At 38.9% G+C, this 18,513-nt stretch overlaps 1 protein-coding gene across 4 annotated transcripts in view; it reads left to right on the forward strand.

The window, feature by feature from the left end:
• The window catches only part of GRM7 (glutamate metabotropic receptor 7), a 769,756-nt gene that overhangs the window by 516,387 nt on the left and 234,856 nt on the right, over positions 1 to 18,513 (forward strand). For all 4 annotated transcript variants that reach the window (XM_006917568.1, XM_006917569.1, XM_025050835.1 and 1 more), the window contains one exon: positions 776 to 915. In XM_006917568.1, the coding sequence (XP_006917630.1) occupies positions 776 to 915 (140 nt within the window). The remainder of the gene's footprint in view (positions 1 to 775; positions 916 to 18,513) is intronic.

Below are 18,513 nucleotides of genomic sequence, written 5' to 3' on the forward strand. Positions count from 1 at the left end.
CCTTATTTCCTTATTTCCTTCATTTTCTCTTTGTAACATATTCTCAATAAATTTATTAGCCTTTTTAAATTGACTTCTTCATCTAAATCTGCCAAAATAATTGCTTTCTTCTTAGAATGGACCTTTTAAAGAAGTAAGATCCAAATGAGAGATTGAGAAAGAAACCAATATTTATTAAATACACGCCAGGCACATTGCTAAGCATTTTAGCCTGGTTATCATATAATGTAATTTAGAAATAATCAAACAAAAATATTTGTAAATGCAATCAGTATCCAAGTAACTTTTAAGTCAACTTTTTACTCATTTGCTTATATTTCTTTTTAATTTTCTGCCATGTCCCTTTTTAAGTTTATTATTTTATAAATGGATCTTTATTGACCACCATTTAGGTGGGTGAAAACAATAATAATAATAATAATAACAACAACAATAACAACAACAACATCTACTTAAGCTTGTCTCTGGAAATAATGCATTAGATTTTTATTACTCATAATAAAAAGATTAGAATAAAATATTAAGAAATACTGAGAAACAGAACTGTTTAGAAGGTGAGGTAGGTTGTCTTCCCACCTCCTATAAGTAGTATCTGTAGGTTATAGTGATGGCTTGCTTATAGTGTCAGGGACCATTTTGGGGGAGCCTATTAAACAATGGATTTGTGTACTAGCTACCTTGCTCATCAGCAGATCTCAAGACCATCACAGGTGGTGCAAGAGATAGAAGGGATCTTGCATAACTCTAAAATCTGTCATTTTCTTGTCTTCTTCAGGTAGCGCTGGCACCCCAGTAATGTTTAACAAGAATGGGGACGCGCCTGGGCGTTATGACATCTTTCAGTACCAGACAACAAACACCTCAAACCCTGGTTACCGTCTGATTGGACAGTGGGCAGATAAACTTCAGCTCAATGTGAGTTCTACTTGTTCCTCTTCCTTTGCTTGTGTGACAAATGAACAGGCTTTTAATTTGCTCAGTTAGGCAAATGTTTTTGTTGGTATGTTCGTGTGTGTACACAGGTGAACATGCAGCTTATTATATATCAGCAGGAGCTGATAATAATAAAACAGTTTTAGTGAAGATGTTGATAATAATGATGTTGATTATAATGAAGATGACGGTAGGAAATGTGTGTTGAGTTTGTGCTGGGCATTATACTCAGCACCTATGTGAATGATCTCCTTTAATCTGAGGCTCAGGTTGCTTAACAAGTTACCAGCTAATACTTTAATATGTTCTTCACAAGATCCTTCTCTTGATGAGAACTTCCTCCTTCCTTCTCTTTCTCTCTTCCTTTCTTCCTTCCTTCTTTATTTGGTGGTGTATTTTTTTTTTCTTTTAATACATTTTAGTGGATCACTTTATTTTCCATTGAGATTCTCTAAGTAAGTGCAGCTTTAGCCGTTTCCATAAACTTTGTCTCTTTCTGTAAAATGTGACCTTGAGTAAGCAGCCACTTTCTTGTGCAAGATTATGTTAAAGTTGACCTAGAATTGACTATCAGGAGCTCATCTGTACTCAAACACTGTTAGGTGTTTTTTGTTGTTGTTGTTGTTGTTGTTTTAACTTGCTGCATGAAGTATGAGCTCCTGCCAGTAAAACTCTGGAGTCTTCAGGATGAAGGAGTTGGGATGGAATGGGATTTATTATAGGCTTTGGGATGAGTTGATGATTCTAAGGAGGTTTAGGGAAGCAGGGGCCCACTGTGAGTTGGCCTCTCTTAGGCAGCAGAGACAATCTGATGATTGTTTGTCTTGGTGATTTCTATCTAGGAGATGGGATGATGAAACTAGATAAGGGTTGTCACTGACAAAGAAACATTGGGCACTTATGTAAACTGGAAAAGGGAAATTTTAGTTATTTTTTGTGGTTGCAGAGTAGCCTTGATTTTGGCTAGTTTCAAACATTATGGCAGAGTGGCCTTGTTTTTGTCTTGTTTCATCATTGGCATGAAGTGGCCTTGTACCTGCCTAGCTGTTAGCCGACAGCTATAAGGCCATTATTTTTTCCTTCCTTAATATTTTAAGTTGAACATTTAATAGTGTGCTTCTAATAATACTTACAATGCCCTGTTGGGAATTATTGTTAGTTTTAAATGAATATACCAGTCTTCTGAGGGAAGAACACGAGCTGAGGCCCTTCCACCCTGGCTGAATCTCAACACACCATTCATCCCCTGATTTTTCTCTGCCCCTGGGAGGGGACTGAAATAGGTCACGCCCCAGCCCGGTCACTGGGTCCTGGAGCCTGATGGAAGTGGGGAGCAGAAGTCAGAGAAGTACGGGTGCTGCAGGACCTCTGCTGAGATATGCTGGATGGAGTTACACTTTAAGAGGTCCTGCAGTAGGTCCTTTCCTGTCACATTGAGCTTGGGGACGATGTTCACCTGGGACATTTTGGCCAGGTACATTAGGTGGCTCCCCAGGTCCATAAATATACTTTGAAATTATAGTGTATAGAAACAGAACTATCTTTTGTCCAGCAGGTCCCTGAATTACTCCAGGTTCTCCAGAGAAACAGAATAGATAGATAGATGATTGATAAATAGATAAATCATAACCTGGCTGGCATACCCAAAGTATGTTTTTATTGAGTATTGCCTGTGTGATACAAAGATGGGTCAGCCAGAACTAAAGATAGGGACTCAAGGACTGTGGTACACATGTGAAGTACTCAGGGCTATTTTAAGATCCGGGAGATTAAATAATACATAATCCTTTCTAGCATAACCCCTACACCAGTGGTAAATTTCTGGATGTGTAATTTGTCCATGTACGCAAGAATTCCCAGCCAACTTTCACCAACTTCAGACATTGCCCAGGAGTTCAAAAGCCCACTATTTTTAAGAACAGATATAGGGCAGGGAAAATCATCCCAAGTGGGGGCTCAAGCCCTATGTCTACCTAGAGAGGATCTTTGACTCCACTCAAGAAAGAAGTCAAGTGCAAGCCAGGAGACAAAAGGAAAATCCATTAGAGAAGGAATAACACTCCTTAGACAGAGATGTGGTCTCCTCTCAAAGTCAGAGAATGAAACCTCAGAGTGTTTGAGGAACTGGGTTTATATTTCTTTTCCTTTCAGGGTATGAGTATGCAGCATTAAAGGCATGGGAAAATAGTTGTTAGTAAACTCAGCAGAAATCCTGCATGCTCCCTATGGTCTGGCCATATACTGATCAGCCAGGTTCCCCTATCTAGTAGCATGTAGCAGGCTCTGAATACAACCTGGTTTAATATTTAGGCAATTTGTGTAGTTCTCATGCCTCTTCCTATATTAGAACCAATATCAACACTGACTTTATTTCTTTTTGTTTATTTTGATATCATCTTTCATAAAAAGTGTATTTGATTAGCAATTAACAAGTTTTTGTTTTGTATTTTTTTAAGTACCTCTCATGTGAGAGAGGCAATGGATACACAATGGAGACCAAAACAAATGTAGTCCCTATACTCAAATATTTGATGATCTAGCATGGAGTTGGGTGGTAAACAAGCAAACAGATATGTATGTGGAAATAATAAGAGACATGGTGGGAGAGAAAATAATGGAGGTGGAGAGGGACCTACTGGATGAGAAGCAGGCAACGTGTGGAGTTTAAGTGATCCATCAAGCAGTTCGAAGGCTGACGTGGCAACAGCGGCATCACTGAGAGATGAGGAGTTATAGCAACAGGAAGAGCTAGAGCATGCTATCCCTTGTAGGCTATGATCAGTATTTTTAAATTTTATTCTGATTACATTTAAAAGCCATTAAAAGTATTAAGCAAAGGAAGGATTGGATCAAATTTAGGAATAAAAATTACTTTGTCTGCTGGGAAGGTAATGAATTACAAGGGGCAAAAGTAGGAGTAGAAAGACCAATTAAAAGTCTGTTACAGTTGTCTAGCTAAAATAGAATGTCTTAGTTAAGGGGTTCTGAACCATCAGCATAAGACAGAATCATCTGGAGGGCTTGTAAAAACAAGAGATTTCTGGGCCCACCCCCAGGGTGTCTGATTCAGAAGATCTGGGTGTAGGAGGAGGCCCAAATATTTGCCTTCTAAGGAGTCCCCGTGCAATGCTAATGACACTTTGGCTGCAAGCAAGAGGAGTAAAATTAAGAATCCTAATTTATTTTTCTTAAATAAATATAAGAGCCAAAATGAAATGGATGTAAGTCTGAAGCTCAGAAAAGTTTTGGGCTATGGTTATTTAAAAAAAGTTGTTAACCTATAAATGGCCTTTAAATCATTAGTTAGAAAAGAGAATAGTAGAGAACCCAAGGACTTGAAAACCTCATAGAAAATAATACAGTTCCATTCTAGCTACTAAAGTTAGCATGAAATTTAAAATATTCTGTTTAACTTGCCTGGAAAGTTGAGCCAACCATACACTTTGGATTTTGTTTGTTTATGGAAGCTGGATCTGGGATATATGCTTGATTTGGTATTCAGTGAGAACATTTTTAATTCTACTTTGTCATGCCGAGAGAGTGGCATGTTAGAAAGAGCAGACAGGACATCTGAATCCTCAAGTGGATCTTGTAGTTTCTGCTTGGTTTTGCATGGAACCTAAAGGTATGAGTGACTGAGCCATGACTAGGGCCATATTTAGACCTGTGAGAGTCTGGATTCATTCAGCTAGAGTAGCCAGTGAGATAACAGGCCTTGAGAGGAGGGTCACCCTGTTGATGTCTTTTAAGGGCTCCTTAGAATATTGTTAAATTGAATTTGAATCATAAAGAAAAAATAAAGAGGAGGTAAATACAGTACCCAGAGTTCACTGCACTCCCTCACCTGGAGAGCCAGGGCTACAGCCCAGGTAGCCTATCCGATGGTTGGTATCCTATCCAACATCACCTGCCCACAATGATCTTTTTGCTCTAATTATTCTGATTTAGTTAAAAGTTCTGTGAGAGTGGAATATGGGCAAACTTCCTTTTGTAGGTTTGCTTTCTTCTAGTCAACAGAACAAAATAAAGCATTTCAAGTAATGAATGCACTTCTCCTCATTTACAAAGACTCGGGGGTACACTTTCAATCCCCAGTTAGATCATCTCTAGCAAATGTAATTTTCAGGAAAGCTTTCTCTGTGGTCAGTAATTGCAAATGAGTTTCTTAGCCCAGAAATTGGAGTTTAAGTCTCATAATCCCAGTGCTGTAGCCCAGACTGCTCTGCTGTTCTATATCCTGTTCACTGGAATTTAGGTAAGTAGGAATGTGCTGTCTGTTATGGGGTACCATGGTGTACCTTCACTGCCAGAGGAGCTCTAGACCCTGTCAGTTCTGTGGGCCAAGAGATGACCACATGGCTTTTCTGCATGAACAAGAATTCATGCAAGGGAAATCACAACAAGCGAAGTCATTTACTCTCTCAGTTACAACCCCTGCAGAATAACCCTGATTTATTTTCTTAGGTGTGTATTCTGCCTGGCAGAGACCTCATAAAACATTATTCCTGGTGGAGAAGCAGAAGAAGGGATAATGCAACAAATACATGTTGGTCATTTGCAGTGTTTCAGGCAGGATGATAGCTAATGGAGATGCTGTGATAAACAAGAGGCAAGTTCACAGACTAGGATAAGGGTTCTGTAACAGATATATTGCTTTTAAAGGGCTCATATAGGTACTGATGTAAAGAAAGCTACCAAAAAGTTATATTCAACTGAACTTTGAAAAATAAGCAGGCTATGTGAGTAGCTCCATCAGGGAGTTGGCAGTCTATTATTTAAAAATTGGGATAGTGGAATGCGTTGGAGGGGAAAGGACAAAAAGTGAAATGTGAATGATCTTAAAAATTATAAATTTATGATGTAAAATAAACTATATATATTTGTACATTAGAAACAAAGGTGATTTTTGTCATCTTTTATTTATTTCCAGTTAGTAGGACATTTAGATATGCCCAAAATGTTAATTTTTCAAATAACCAAAATTCTCCAAAATACCAAAATGTAGTTTAAAAAAACAAAAAACTATTCTTAATGGGCAGCTTCCTTTAGTGAACTGTATACTCTCTTAAGTAGAAAACTGAATGAATATTAACCTTTTCTGGAACCTTAATCATCTGTCATTCTGTAGGTTCAAACTTTTGACGTGTGTGGGCTTGTTAATTTTTTCTGTGATTTATTTTCTGTTGAACTTTCTTTCCACCTAGAGACTAAAAGCTCTTTTTAATGATGGACATTATTGCAGCAAGCAGCCACTCTTCCTCTGGGAAGAGCACTCAAGTTTCCTTTTACCCCTTTTGTTTGCCCTAAATAGTTCCCAAGTCCAGGGGCAGGACCTAATTCAGTTTAAGCCAATCATCATGACCATAGCGATAGGGCTGGGCATCAAACTAAGCCTGCCCAATCACAACGAACCACTGGACGTCTGCTGGCCAATCTAGGACAACAACCATGTTCCTGTTGGAAGTGGGTGTGTTCCCAGGAGCCACATGGGACTATTTGTAGGCCCTCATGGAAGATCTCCAAGGAAAAGGAATCAAAAGCTGGAGAGAGAAACTAGGACACATCATTTGAGCCCTAGGAAATCCTTATGGAGGCCATTTATAATGTTCTCTGCATTGTTTCATTATCAATAAAGTAAAGCAATTTAGGTAACATACTATTTACTTACAATCTTATTCACAGTAGCAATCCAAAATGAAAAAAAAAAAAAAAGTTTTTGTTTTAATATGCCTGAGTGGAAAAGAAAAAATGTCAGCCTACCCTCAATAAGCAGATTTTTTTCCAGATTTTATTAAACTGAGATGATTAAAAATTAAGTGATTTTATGAAATATTAAATCTTTCACACTAGTTAGAATTTTGGCTCTTGCAGGCATTTAAAGACATAAAAATATGGTTGATTGCCAAAATCACTGTTTAATCAAATTATCCCAAAATCAATACTTACTTATACCTACCTATAAAACTACTAATCACTCCATTGTTTCATAATTGCAACAGTAAAAATGTTTAATCTAATCACACTCATAATTTACAATGTATTACATGAGCTATGGGGAAGTGGATAGCCATAATCAAAGCAGTGTTGACAAAAAGAAAAATTTAAGTTGTCAAAATCTAGTACTTCTTCAGCTTCAATTTGAAGGCTTCTTTTTATTAAATCACCTTATTGTTCATCATAATTAACGGCTCTTGTCTTATAATTTATAGCTTTGTTGTTAGTAATCAGGAGTACAGGCTTTGAAGCTGACCTGATTAAATGGATCTCAGTCTCAGCTCCACAGCTTACCAGCCTTGAGGCAAGATTACAATAATTAACAACTTCATATGATTATCATTAGAATTAAATGTAGTAATATATGTAATGTACTTAAAAAGTGCCTGGAACATAGTAAATATTCAATAAACGTTAGCCACAGCAGCCACAATAATAATAAGTTAATATCTTTAGTTTATCACATCATCCGTACTGTTCAAAATGTCAGTTTCTAGTGCTTAGTTAATTTTCTCTATACCTCATCACCTAGCATAATGTTTAGCATATAGAAATGGTGTGTTCTATATTACATAGATGAGATGAACAGACCAACAATTACATTCTCATAAATTAGAAAAGAGAAAGAGTCAAAAGAGCTAAGGATTTAGGATCAAGCAAATCTGACTTATGATCATGCCACTGCCCAGTTACCAGATCTGTGAATCAGGGCAAGGAAAGTCTCTCTGAAAAGAAGGCATTTAATTTGTAACCAGTGACAAGGGTTATTTCCATTTGTCAGCATCTCTGAATCTGTGACGTTTTATAAAGGATGTTTACAAATTCAAAACTGTAAGTACTACGTCCCAATTTTCAGCCAACTTGAGATGAGAAATCCCAAACTAAAAACAGAAAACAGTTATGTTTGAAAAGTTAATTACTTGCAAATATTTTAAGAATCAAGAAACGTCATAAAAATAATTATATTTTGGTTTCTCTTTTAAAAATCAGATCCGGCAATAATGTGCCTTTATTCCATGGAGCACATTTAGCCGGATCTAAGTAGCAGCTTCCCACTTCGGACAGTGTGTATTCTCCAAGTTACTGCAGTATCCTCCTTACTTTCACAGGCGTTTTGTTTCAGTCACTTAATCTAGACTTAGAGTAGATACTAACTTATTTCCAATAATTTGGTTTGAGCACATGCTTAAATTTTTATTTATGGTCTCTGGAAATTGGTTATAAAAATCAGCAATAATATATCAATAGCGTTAATAACCAGAAACACCAATAAGTATGTAATAATACTTAAAGGGTCAATAAATGCTGCCTACAAGAGAGGGCTGCCTTGGTAAAGTCAGTTATTTTGTTTGGAAATATGTATTTGTACATATTGTGAAACATCTCGAAAGTGAAAGAAAAGGAGATCACCCTTGTATTGGAAACATTTCTTCTAGTCAGTGGTGTATAACTATGTCCTGTCTATGAATGTCTGGAAGATTCATAGTATTTATAATTATCAGTAATGCTCCACAGACATGGGCATTTGAGAAGCCCAAATCCTCAGAATTTCCTGTTTGCATTGTAAGCATTCAAGCAAATCACTTTATGTTTATTAATATACAACTACTTTCTGTGGAGAAAATTGTTGAATTCCATTACTGTCTGCATTTATTGTTTGCTCAGGCAAAATACATTGAAAAGGAGAAATAATCGGAAGGACACGTTTAGAGAGCTCAACTGTTGTAACAGGGACTCTCGTCAGTTGTTGCCTCTCCAAAACTGAAGAAGGAAAGCGATGAGAGTTTATTACCCTCTGCCTAATAGTTTCTCCTGGGAAGACAGAAATTCTAGAATGACTTGATTATGTTAAAGTTAAAATACAGGAAATAGATTTGAAGTATTTTTAAACAACTGGGAGATAGTATCTTAAAGAGGGACAATGTCACAAGGCCAAGTTGAGTTCTGCCTTTACCACCCGATGCTTAAGCAAATCATTTAACACCTCTGCAAGACAATTCCCTCATGTATTTAAAATAAACTTAGGTCAAGCCAAACAGCTGCTTCACAAGAACAGTCTGAGAATGAACCATAATAATTTCCCTGATGTAAGAAAGCGTATGAAATATGTGGTCATGTCTCTTGTGTTAGTTTTCTATTGCTCCAGTAAAGAATTACTAGAAATTTTGTGGCTTAAAACAACACACAAATTTCTTATCTTATAGTTCTGTAGGTGAGAAGTTCAACAGAGATGTCATTAGGCTAAAATCAAGGTGTCACTGGGGCTGTGTTTCTTTCTGGAGGCTCTAGGGGAGAATCTGCTTCCTGCTCATTCAGCTTGCTGGCAGCTTTCAGTTCTTAATGGTTATGGACTGAGGTCTCTTTCCTTGCTGATTGTGAGCTGTGGGGTGAGCCCAGCTCGTAGAAGCTGCCTTAATGCTTTAGTTCATGGTCCCTTTATCCTCAAAGCCGGCAATACAGGTCCAATCCTTCTCATGCTTCCAGTCTCTCCTGGCCTCCTTTCCATAGTCACTGACTGGACTGCCTTCCTCTCCCAATTTGAAAGGTCAGTGTGATTATACTGAACCCACCTGGATAATCCAGGATATTCTCTCTATTTTAAAGTCTGTAACTCTGTCCTACCTGCAAAGTCCATTTGCCACGTAATGTAATATATTCACAGGTTCAAGAAATTAGGATGTGGAAATCTCTTCTTTTTGGGGTGGGGAGAGTAGAAGATTATTTTGCCTGACATAGTTCTTTACTATATAACTTTGTTTTTCTCTTAAGTTTATAACATCCATATAAAATTCCCATTATTTTTAAATAGAGAATTAAGATAGTTGTATAAGCAGATATGAGTTTAATGCAGTTTCATATAATTAAGCACTTTGGGTATCTAATTGAGCTAATCTTTTTGATTGATAAATGTTGTAATCACATTCCTGGAAAAGTCTGGTGAAGAATCCTGAGTTAATGATAAGCAGACAGAATCCCTCTCAAGTGAGAAGGCAGGATCGAACATTAACAGGATGAGTAAGTGATGTCAGCACAATAAGAAACTTCAGTGAGCTCTAGGAGAATATTCTGTTGACTCCAACTTTTCCTCAGTTTCCTGCAGATAACTTGGCCCAACCTGCTGAAATTGAATGGAACTGTCAAGGGGGTAGTGAGAGATGAGGCTACACCTTATATTAACCCGTGTTTCCTTTTTCATTTGTAGTTGAATGATATTATGATCATGCTAACTTGTGTTTCCCAATCATCCTACCCCCAAATAATTAATCTTTTAATTCCTATTATTTTAATCTTTTATTTCCATTTTAGCCGCAAATTCCTGAGTATTTTTGATTTGCTCACATTAGTTCTCTTTAAATGACAAAACAGAAATGACTGGCAGTACCTCCAAGAGTTAAACATGAAGTTGTCGTATGAACAAGTAATTCCACTCCTAGGTACCTAATTCTGACATTCTCTGGTCTCTGAAGGCTGTGAAGCAGTAGAAAATAGTAGTTAATAGCTTGGAATTTGGGGGGTTGACTGCCAACTCCCTGATGGAGCTACTCACATAGCCTGCTTATTTTTCAAAGTTCAGTTGAATATAACTTTTTGGCCACAGGGAGACCACCACTTTCAAAGAGTCTTAGGAGCTTCTCAGGAAAGAGATCAAAAGCAGATCTATTTATGATTTGGAGGTCAGGATTAAGGTACCTCTTTCAATGGAAAAGCTTAATCAGATTGGGCAAAGTCTGGTATTACAGTTTTGTGTTAGTGAAACCAGCAAGGAGGGTACTGAAGCGAGGCTTTTTGAATAAACAGTCATTCGATTAGAGGGCTTGGGCCAGCTGACTGATAAGTGATCCTGAAAAATTCCTACTTATCCTTATGGCAATTTATTTTCCTGAGAATGGGGTTATCTGTTGATCAAATACATGGCTTTTTAGGAAGTCCTTGAAATAAACCATAAATATTTCTAACTTTATCTTCTGGGCCGAGAATTTCTCAGATTATAAAATCATTATTAATGTAAACAGTTTAGTTTCCTTGATCCTTTGAAGCTGAGTGGTTGCAGGCAAATTGTTCTGAGGAGATGAACCAAGTTGGACTTTTTAATCTACAATAAACCAGCTGTGTGGAGGGAGTTTTGTGACACGATAGAAGAAGCCATTTGGTGGCATCACTTCTCTCAATGTTCAGGGATATTCTTGCTCAAGTGTCATAGGCCATGGTGAAAAATCAAACTTACTTGCTTTTTCTACTCTCCCCCAACCTGCAGAACCAAAATAGCACAACCATCAAGCTGTATTATCCCAATGAACTCTAATTAAGCAAACTGGCCTCCTCCCTGATGTTGTTAAAGTCTCTCTCTGTTTAAATTATAATGTCTGTGTCTTAAGTAGGGGCCTTAGTTTGAAAGAGTTCATTTTTCTGGTTCCTTCACCAGAAGTTCCCTCTCCTCAGTTTCTCAGGTAAGTACTGCCATTTCTACAAGTGTTTTTGCTCAAGCCATCTTTCTTTCTAGCATTTTATGTAGTGTCATGTCCACAAATAGTTTCTCCAAAAAAATCTGCATATGCGAGTAGCAAACCCTTCCCACCAAAAACCTAAAAAGGCAAAGTCCCCCTCCATCCCTCAGTTGTGCACATTCATAAATGCATTTCCCGTTCCCAGAAACAGGTTCTGAGTGGTCTTTCCCAGGTGCACATCTTATATCCCATTGTTAAGAATAAAAATGGTGTCAGTCTTTGACCCCCAAGCTTACCTTCTTTCATTTGATTGATTGTGGAGCCCACTGAGAAATCTCTGTCCTTCTTGGAAAATGTGGTGAGGATAGCCTAGTGATCTTCCACCTCCACACTTTGTCTTGTGTATTGGAGTTACCTCACCTGCCAGTAAAACACAGCTCTCTAGCCATTAGGTGTTCGTACCTTACAATCGCCTCAACAAAAACTCAACTATTCAGAGGTTACCCTACTTAACAATCCTCCCAAATAAGACAGTGAGAAAGAAATAACAAGCTCAGAACAAGGAAGACAGAAAAGATGAGGTGGGAAGGTAAAAGGAGGCAAAATTTCTCATAAATAACAAATGCATAGTTGATTTATTGTGTGGCGATATTGTAACAGAGCCTTCACAATGACTGAATAGGATACAAGGAGGGCCTTTATCTTAGGAGACATGATGCCTGCCATTTGAAATCCCACTCTGAAAGCGAGCTTTAACACATTGATAGATATGCATTGGAAAGCTAAGTGGCTCTTTGAAATTGCCCTGAAATCGTTTATCCTTCAGTAAGAAGCTAGCATCGAAGTTGGTAAATAGCCAGTTACATGATTTGTGCACATATTTCCTGATAGTTAATTTTTTTCCATTAAAAGTATAGATCACCTTGGCTATAAATGCCAGTTTACAGGATTCAATCAAGAGTGCCAGATTAGAATGTCAGGAGTCTGGCGAGAAAGGGTGGAATGAATAGCTCTTTTTCTCATCACTGTTATTGTTACACAAATGAGTGTCATCACCACTTGAGGTGGCTGCCTATAATGAAAGGAGGTGTGAGCAAAAGACTAACTGATTCGCTTTATAGTCATTAGCTTGCGACATTGTAGCAAAACTATTGAAGATTTCCTGGATGCCTTGCACATTTCATCGTGAAGCACCTTATTAGGCATATGCAGTATTGTGAGCATTTTTAAAATGGAGTATTTAAGATTTACAGACTCCCGTCGAAATGCCTTCTTTTACTAGTCTCTGTTCTGTATTTAAATGTCTTTCTAAAAACACCTGGAGCTAAAATGGCTGATAGGATTTTTTTTAAAAAAACAGAATATACTACTGATTCTTCTGTGTGATCTTTCCTGAGTTAAATCTGCTTTCTCTGCCTTCATTTTTAAATTTTTTTTCCTGAAAATTGGAGAAGAATTAGTAGGTCAATGTTAACAGGTGTGTGTTGACATAGGTCATTTATGAAGAGGTAGTATGGCATAGTGTCAAATAGCATGGGCTTTGAAGGCAAGTGGCCTCAGTTTCCGTCCTGAGCTTCCCCACTTATTAGAGCTACCACTTAACTTGCTTCACCTCACTCACTTGCCTCACTTGCACTATCTGTGAAATGAGACTAATAATAGTATCTACCCCATAGGATTATTGTAAGGATCAACTGCATGAAGAGTGCTTAGGACAGCGGCAGATACAATAAATATTTACTAGGACTGCTATTACTGTTGTTGCTGCTTTTCCTAAAACCAAAATTAACCTTGTCATTTCTCTGTGCCACACCTTCCCACCGCTGTCCCCTTTCTCCAAGATCAGGGTGGGCCCTCCTCCCAGCCCCTGCCTCTTCCTCCAGTAGTCTTTGTCCCTCACACCTGTTACTCAGAACTCACTGAAGTATCTGGAATCCGTTGCATTCTCAGTGACAATTCTGTATCTTGTCACATCACTTGAAATGCCATACTCCACCACTGAACTGAACAGTAGCCCCTGTACACATAATAACTTCTTTGGGAAGCCATAAATCAAGTATTTCCTCTTCCTTTTTCTCCAGAGTGGGACTATTCTCCTCTCCATGGCAGTTTTATTTCTCTAACTACTTCCATGAAGTTCTCAGTGGCACAGTGTTACGTACTGAACTGATAGTGATGAATGAAATTGTAAATATATTCAAACCGTGGCTCTCTTCCCTGGAACCAACTTCCTTTATTTCAAGAGCTCTGTGATTGCAGTGTAGGGAGAAGGGTCATTATTGGAGCTGGCAGAGCATTTTTGGCCCAAGTTTATAAAATGCACTCAGGAGAGCAAGATGCCCAGCTACCCAGAGCAATGCATCCCCCGTGCCTCAGAGCCCAGCCTCACTCCTGGAGAGGACTGAGGGGACAGGAAGTCTGCAGACAGAGAGTAGGGAAGCATTAACCACCCCTTTCTCACGCTTCCCAACTCTGCTGTATACTTCAGACATCTACCTTTTTAACTCCATGATGCCAGCTGGCTTCCAGAATAAACAGGTAGAAACCAATTACTATCAAAGGTGGTTATTTTCAAAAAGACATCTACCGGTATGTGGCCAGAGGTAACAGATTTAGTTGTGTTAGGAAACTTCTTTAAGAATAAACCCACTGTGGAGGATATCGCTTTGGGGCTGTTATCAGCCTGTTTCTCATTTCGATTGTTTCTGAGATATGTGTCTTCATTTACTTCTGTTTTTTTTTCCTCTTCACTGCGATAAACACACAAAAATCATGTTTATTTTTAAAATGCCTTTTGAAATCTAATTTGAATGTTTTTGAATCCCTTCTTTCAGCCATTTCTCATGGGATTACTGATTTCCTCCTCCTCCTGCACAGTCTGTATCTTCCGATTAAAAAGTAAAATCACATACAAATATATTCAGTATGCCATGGTACATATCAATTTCTATCTAGAACATGATAAAAAAGGGGGCTCTGATGTCCAGTTGTTATGTTTTTACTCTTCGCCTGTAAAAAGACCCCCTGTTTCTTCCCCCCAAAAGAGCAATTTCAGTGTTAGAACAGGCAACTTCATTTATGTGAAAAATACAGCTCTCCAACTTGAATCGTGAACTTGGCAGTCCTTGTTTATCTGTTGTGTTTGTACTTCCCTTGCAGTCATTTTCCTTTGCTCAGCTCACTGAACCTCACACTGACAGCTCTTTTCCGTAACCGTGAATTTGCAAGCTTAGTCTTTCTCCAGCCAACTGGAGGGAAATCTGGGCAATTACTGACCCGTTGAAAGACCATATGTTTCTGCCATCTTAGGTGGAAGTCTTCACAGCTAAGCACTGGGCTCTGTTTCATCAGCTCTCATGCTATAGGGAAGGTACTGATGGGGTAATTGCTCATGGCATTAAAATTTTATGTTGGCCAATGTATCAAGCAGACATTTATTTTTCAGCTGTAAGATGAATGGGACATTTGAAAAGGAAGGGGAGAGGAAGAACATGGGATTTAATCAGTAAATATATTTGCTGGTGTTCTTCCTTTTGCCAAGAGGGTTTATTACAGATATTTAATAACCAGTAAAGTCTGGGGACCAACCAATCATTACAGTCATCAGCTCTTGCTAGATTACAGCCTGGAAGCCCCCTGGTGCTAACCCATAAGTTGCTGGATCATAGGCAGACCCAGGCATCCCACAGGAAGGTTGGGGATACAGAGCAGTAGGGACCACCAGAGGGAGTGAGATAGTCCTACTTACTAACTTGTGTGAGAGAATTTTAGTATTTTAACAACTCATAAGATCATTCCTGTGTATAAGACTGCTTATTCATCTTGTCTCTGCCCACCTGCCCCGGACATGTACCTGCTTACACATCTTTGCAGGAGCGGATCAAATGTCACTGTTACTGTAGAACCTTCTCTAATTCCCAACTGATTCTTACCCAATGTCCCCAGGGCCCTGTAACCATGACTTTCTGGTAGTTAAGGTCATATGCTAAGGACCAGAAGATGGTTATGTCATGGAGGAGAAAAGATCATAACCTCTGGAGTAGAGTTAACTTCTCTGGGCCTCCTGTGTGCAGTTCTAGCCTACATTCCCACAGAGGCAAATGACAAGACAAAAATTTAGATGCACTATTTGGGGAGGTGATCCCTCCAAATATGTATGGGGGGAAGCAAGTGAGGCAAGAAAAAGAAAATGCTGTTACAGCGAGTTGACAAACAGGTTATCATTGTGGGTGCCTGGAGCTAAATCCCACTGGAGTCTCTGACCAAGTGTCACAACTGTGGTAAAGCAGCTGAGGGACTTGCCTACAACCGTCATGCCTCTCAGACTGAGGGCGGCTCCTTGGGCATTATTTTCCCAGCACTTCCACCTGTCATTGGCCAGAAAACATCCTCAGACAAGATAACAAAGAATGTCATGCCCTCATGTTGGGCAGTAAGCATATACTAAAACTGTCCACAAGGGGACTTATGAAGGGGGCCAAGGAGATAAGAGTGGAGCACAGACAACAACTGCTACAAATGCCTCCTTCACAGAGTGTCTGTAATAACGTATGCCAAGGAGCTACCTTCATCTACCTGCAAAGGACCTACTCAATAGATGTTTGATTGATAATAATATATAGGTAACATTTTGATCACTTAGAGTGACTGTATGCAGTCACTATGCTACATGCTGACTCATTTAAGTCTCACAATTTAACTGATTAGATAGGTACTATTTTTGTCCCTATTTTACAGATAAGGAACCCAAGGTACCTAACAGCCATATTGGTCAAGGTTACATAGGTAATAAGTGGGACTGGTAAATAAAGTCGGGCAGTCTGGCTCCACAGTCTGTACTCATAACCACTATGTATAATGCCTGAAAAGATGGCCGAAAAGATCTTTAGATTCACATCGATCTTAACTAATTCTAACCCTTATCTTTACTTTGCACTCAGGCAATTTATATGACCCCGGGAACAGACCTTTGGGATACAGGACTTGACACTTTTCTTAATTCAGATCCGACCTGTTTATCTGCAGTGCACAGTGGAGACTGGGCTTGTCAGACGCAGATGCCATCGTTAGTCAAGAGCATTTACTGAAGGTTTCCCGTGTGCAGAGCTTTGTCCTCAGAGCTGTTGGGAGCCACAGAGGAAGTGAAGGAGACTGTCTCATATATCACGGGGTCTAACTGGATAGGACAGACGCCCAGAATTACCTACCTAAGTGGCAGAAATGAAAACTAGGCATGTAAAACCCAGCCAGACTCAGGTAGCAGAGTCGCTTTCCCTTTCTGTCCCTGCAATGTGTTCTCCAGGTTTCAGCTGGTGAAAATGAAGATTTACAGCAACATAATGAGAAAAAGAAGGTACAGAGGGAGTGTTGTGTGGAAAATGGAAGGAACCAACCTCCCCACATTAGCAGGGAAACTGGGTTACATATAAACACACCTCAAAGTAATTGGAATCACACTGGGATTTGGGTTTAGAGCTGCATTAACAATGACTTAACCATTCCAAGTTTGAACTTCAAAGTGCGAAATTGGCCCCGTAACATCTACCTCACTAAAGTGTTGCGAAGTTAACTAAAAAGCAAACTTGCAGAATGTTGGTTCATAAAGGTTATTTTTCTTTCTTTGCTTACACTTTGGGAGTGGTCATTCACTGTGAATATTGCAGATGTCTTTCTAGTGGGGGATAAGGGATGTTAAATGTACAGCCTAGAGCTGTGAGTTTCACACTTTGCCAGGTGTTCAGATCACTGGCACCGATGTTGAAATGGATGTTATCAGAAGCCACCACCATCTTCGAAATTCTGTTCTGCTGAAATAAAATTATTCTGTGCTAGAGGTAATTCTAATATGGTTGAGGTACAGACCACACTTTGGGAAAACTGGCCCATAATTTATGTTTACCACAAGATCCAAGACTGAGCTTCATGTAATTAATATAATGATCAAATACATGCTTACATTAAAATATAAAATGCATTAAAAGAGACACATTTAAAAATGGGAGTACAGTAGAGCCCAGAGGGTGACCTAGACGAGAGTGGTACAAAAGCGTGTTATGAGTGGTTGGGAATGAGTGACGGCATCAGGCTATGGAATGCATCGGTCTTAATACTTTCAGATCTAGTTCAAATTTGTTCTTTGATGCTGCCTAGCTAGTAAGAGAGACTAGGAGTTGAATACCAAATTTGTCAGATAATGGCTGTCAGGATTTGAGCAACTGATTTGGCCTCTCTGGACCTCAGAGAACAATACCCAGCTAGCAGGATTGTTTTAAAGGCGAATGATAATTCTTATCACTATGTTTGACTGATCCCTTATTATATTTTATAATTATTTGGCAGAGGAAATTTGTCTCAGGGAAGGAAAAGGACTCATGTCTATTAATATTAATATTGAATAGGTACAAATGCCTATCCAAGGTTCTTAGAGAATATGGAGGAAGTATTCTCAACGTAGCTGGGCTGAGCATTTGGTTGTAGCTGTGCAAACTACCTGCTGTGAACTGCAGAAGGCACTGAAAGTGTGAATGCACTTCAGAGGTCAAATCATTTTGCAAATTAGAAATTAGTGTTTCACACCATGGCAAGCAAAGTCAGGTCCTATAAACCCAATGAGTTTGATTGAATGTATCTCAACACCACAGACACTGCTCTAGAAAAAGTATCTGTCACTTGATTGCTTCCAAGTCAATTCACAGGGCCTGAAGAAAAGTAGCTATCTCGTTTAACTACAAATAGGAGGAGAAATTGGTAAGTAGGTAAACCAACCCCTATTAAGAAAAATAGCTATCTTGTTTAACTACAAATAGGAGGAGAAATTGGCAAGTAGGTAAACCAACCCTTATTAAGACGTTAGCAGCTTAACTCTACCTGGAACCTAAGAACAATCTATGGCAAGTTAATGTGTGGGTTAGCTTCTGAAGGAAGACAGTGCCAGGAGGAACCAACATGACCTTAGACAGTCATGCACTGTCCCCTGATCTAGGAGAAAGCCAGTGATATGAGAGGCTGGTGGATGCCTAGGAGATGATACAATGTATAGGTCAACTCTGGGGTCTAATTGTAAAAGACCCTCTATACCAAATTAGGGCAACTGGATTTTTTTTTTTCCTGGAAGAAAGTTGACCTAAGAATAGAGGTTTAC

This window comes from Pteropus alecto, unplaced genomic scaffold (genome assembly GCF_000325575.1).
Source record: "Pteropus alecto unplaced genomic scaffold, ASM32557v1 scaffold75, whole genome shotgun sequence".
NCBI classification, from domain to species: domain Eukaryota; kingdom Metazoa; phylum Chordata; class Mammalia; order Chiroptera; family Pteropodidae; genus Pteropus; species Pteropus alecto.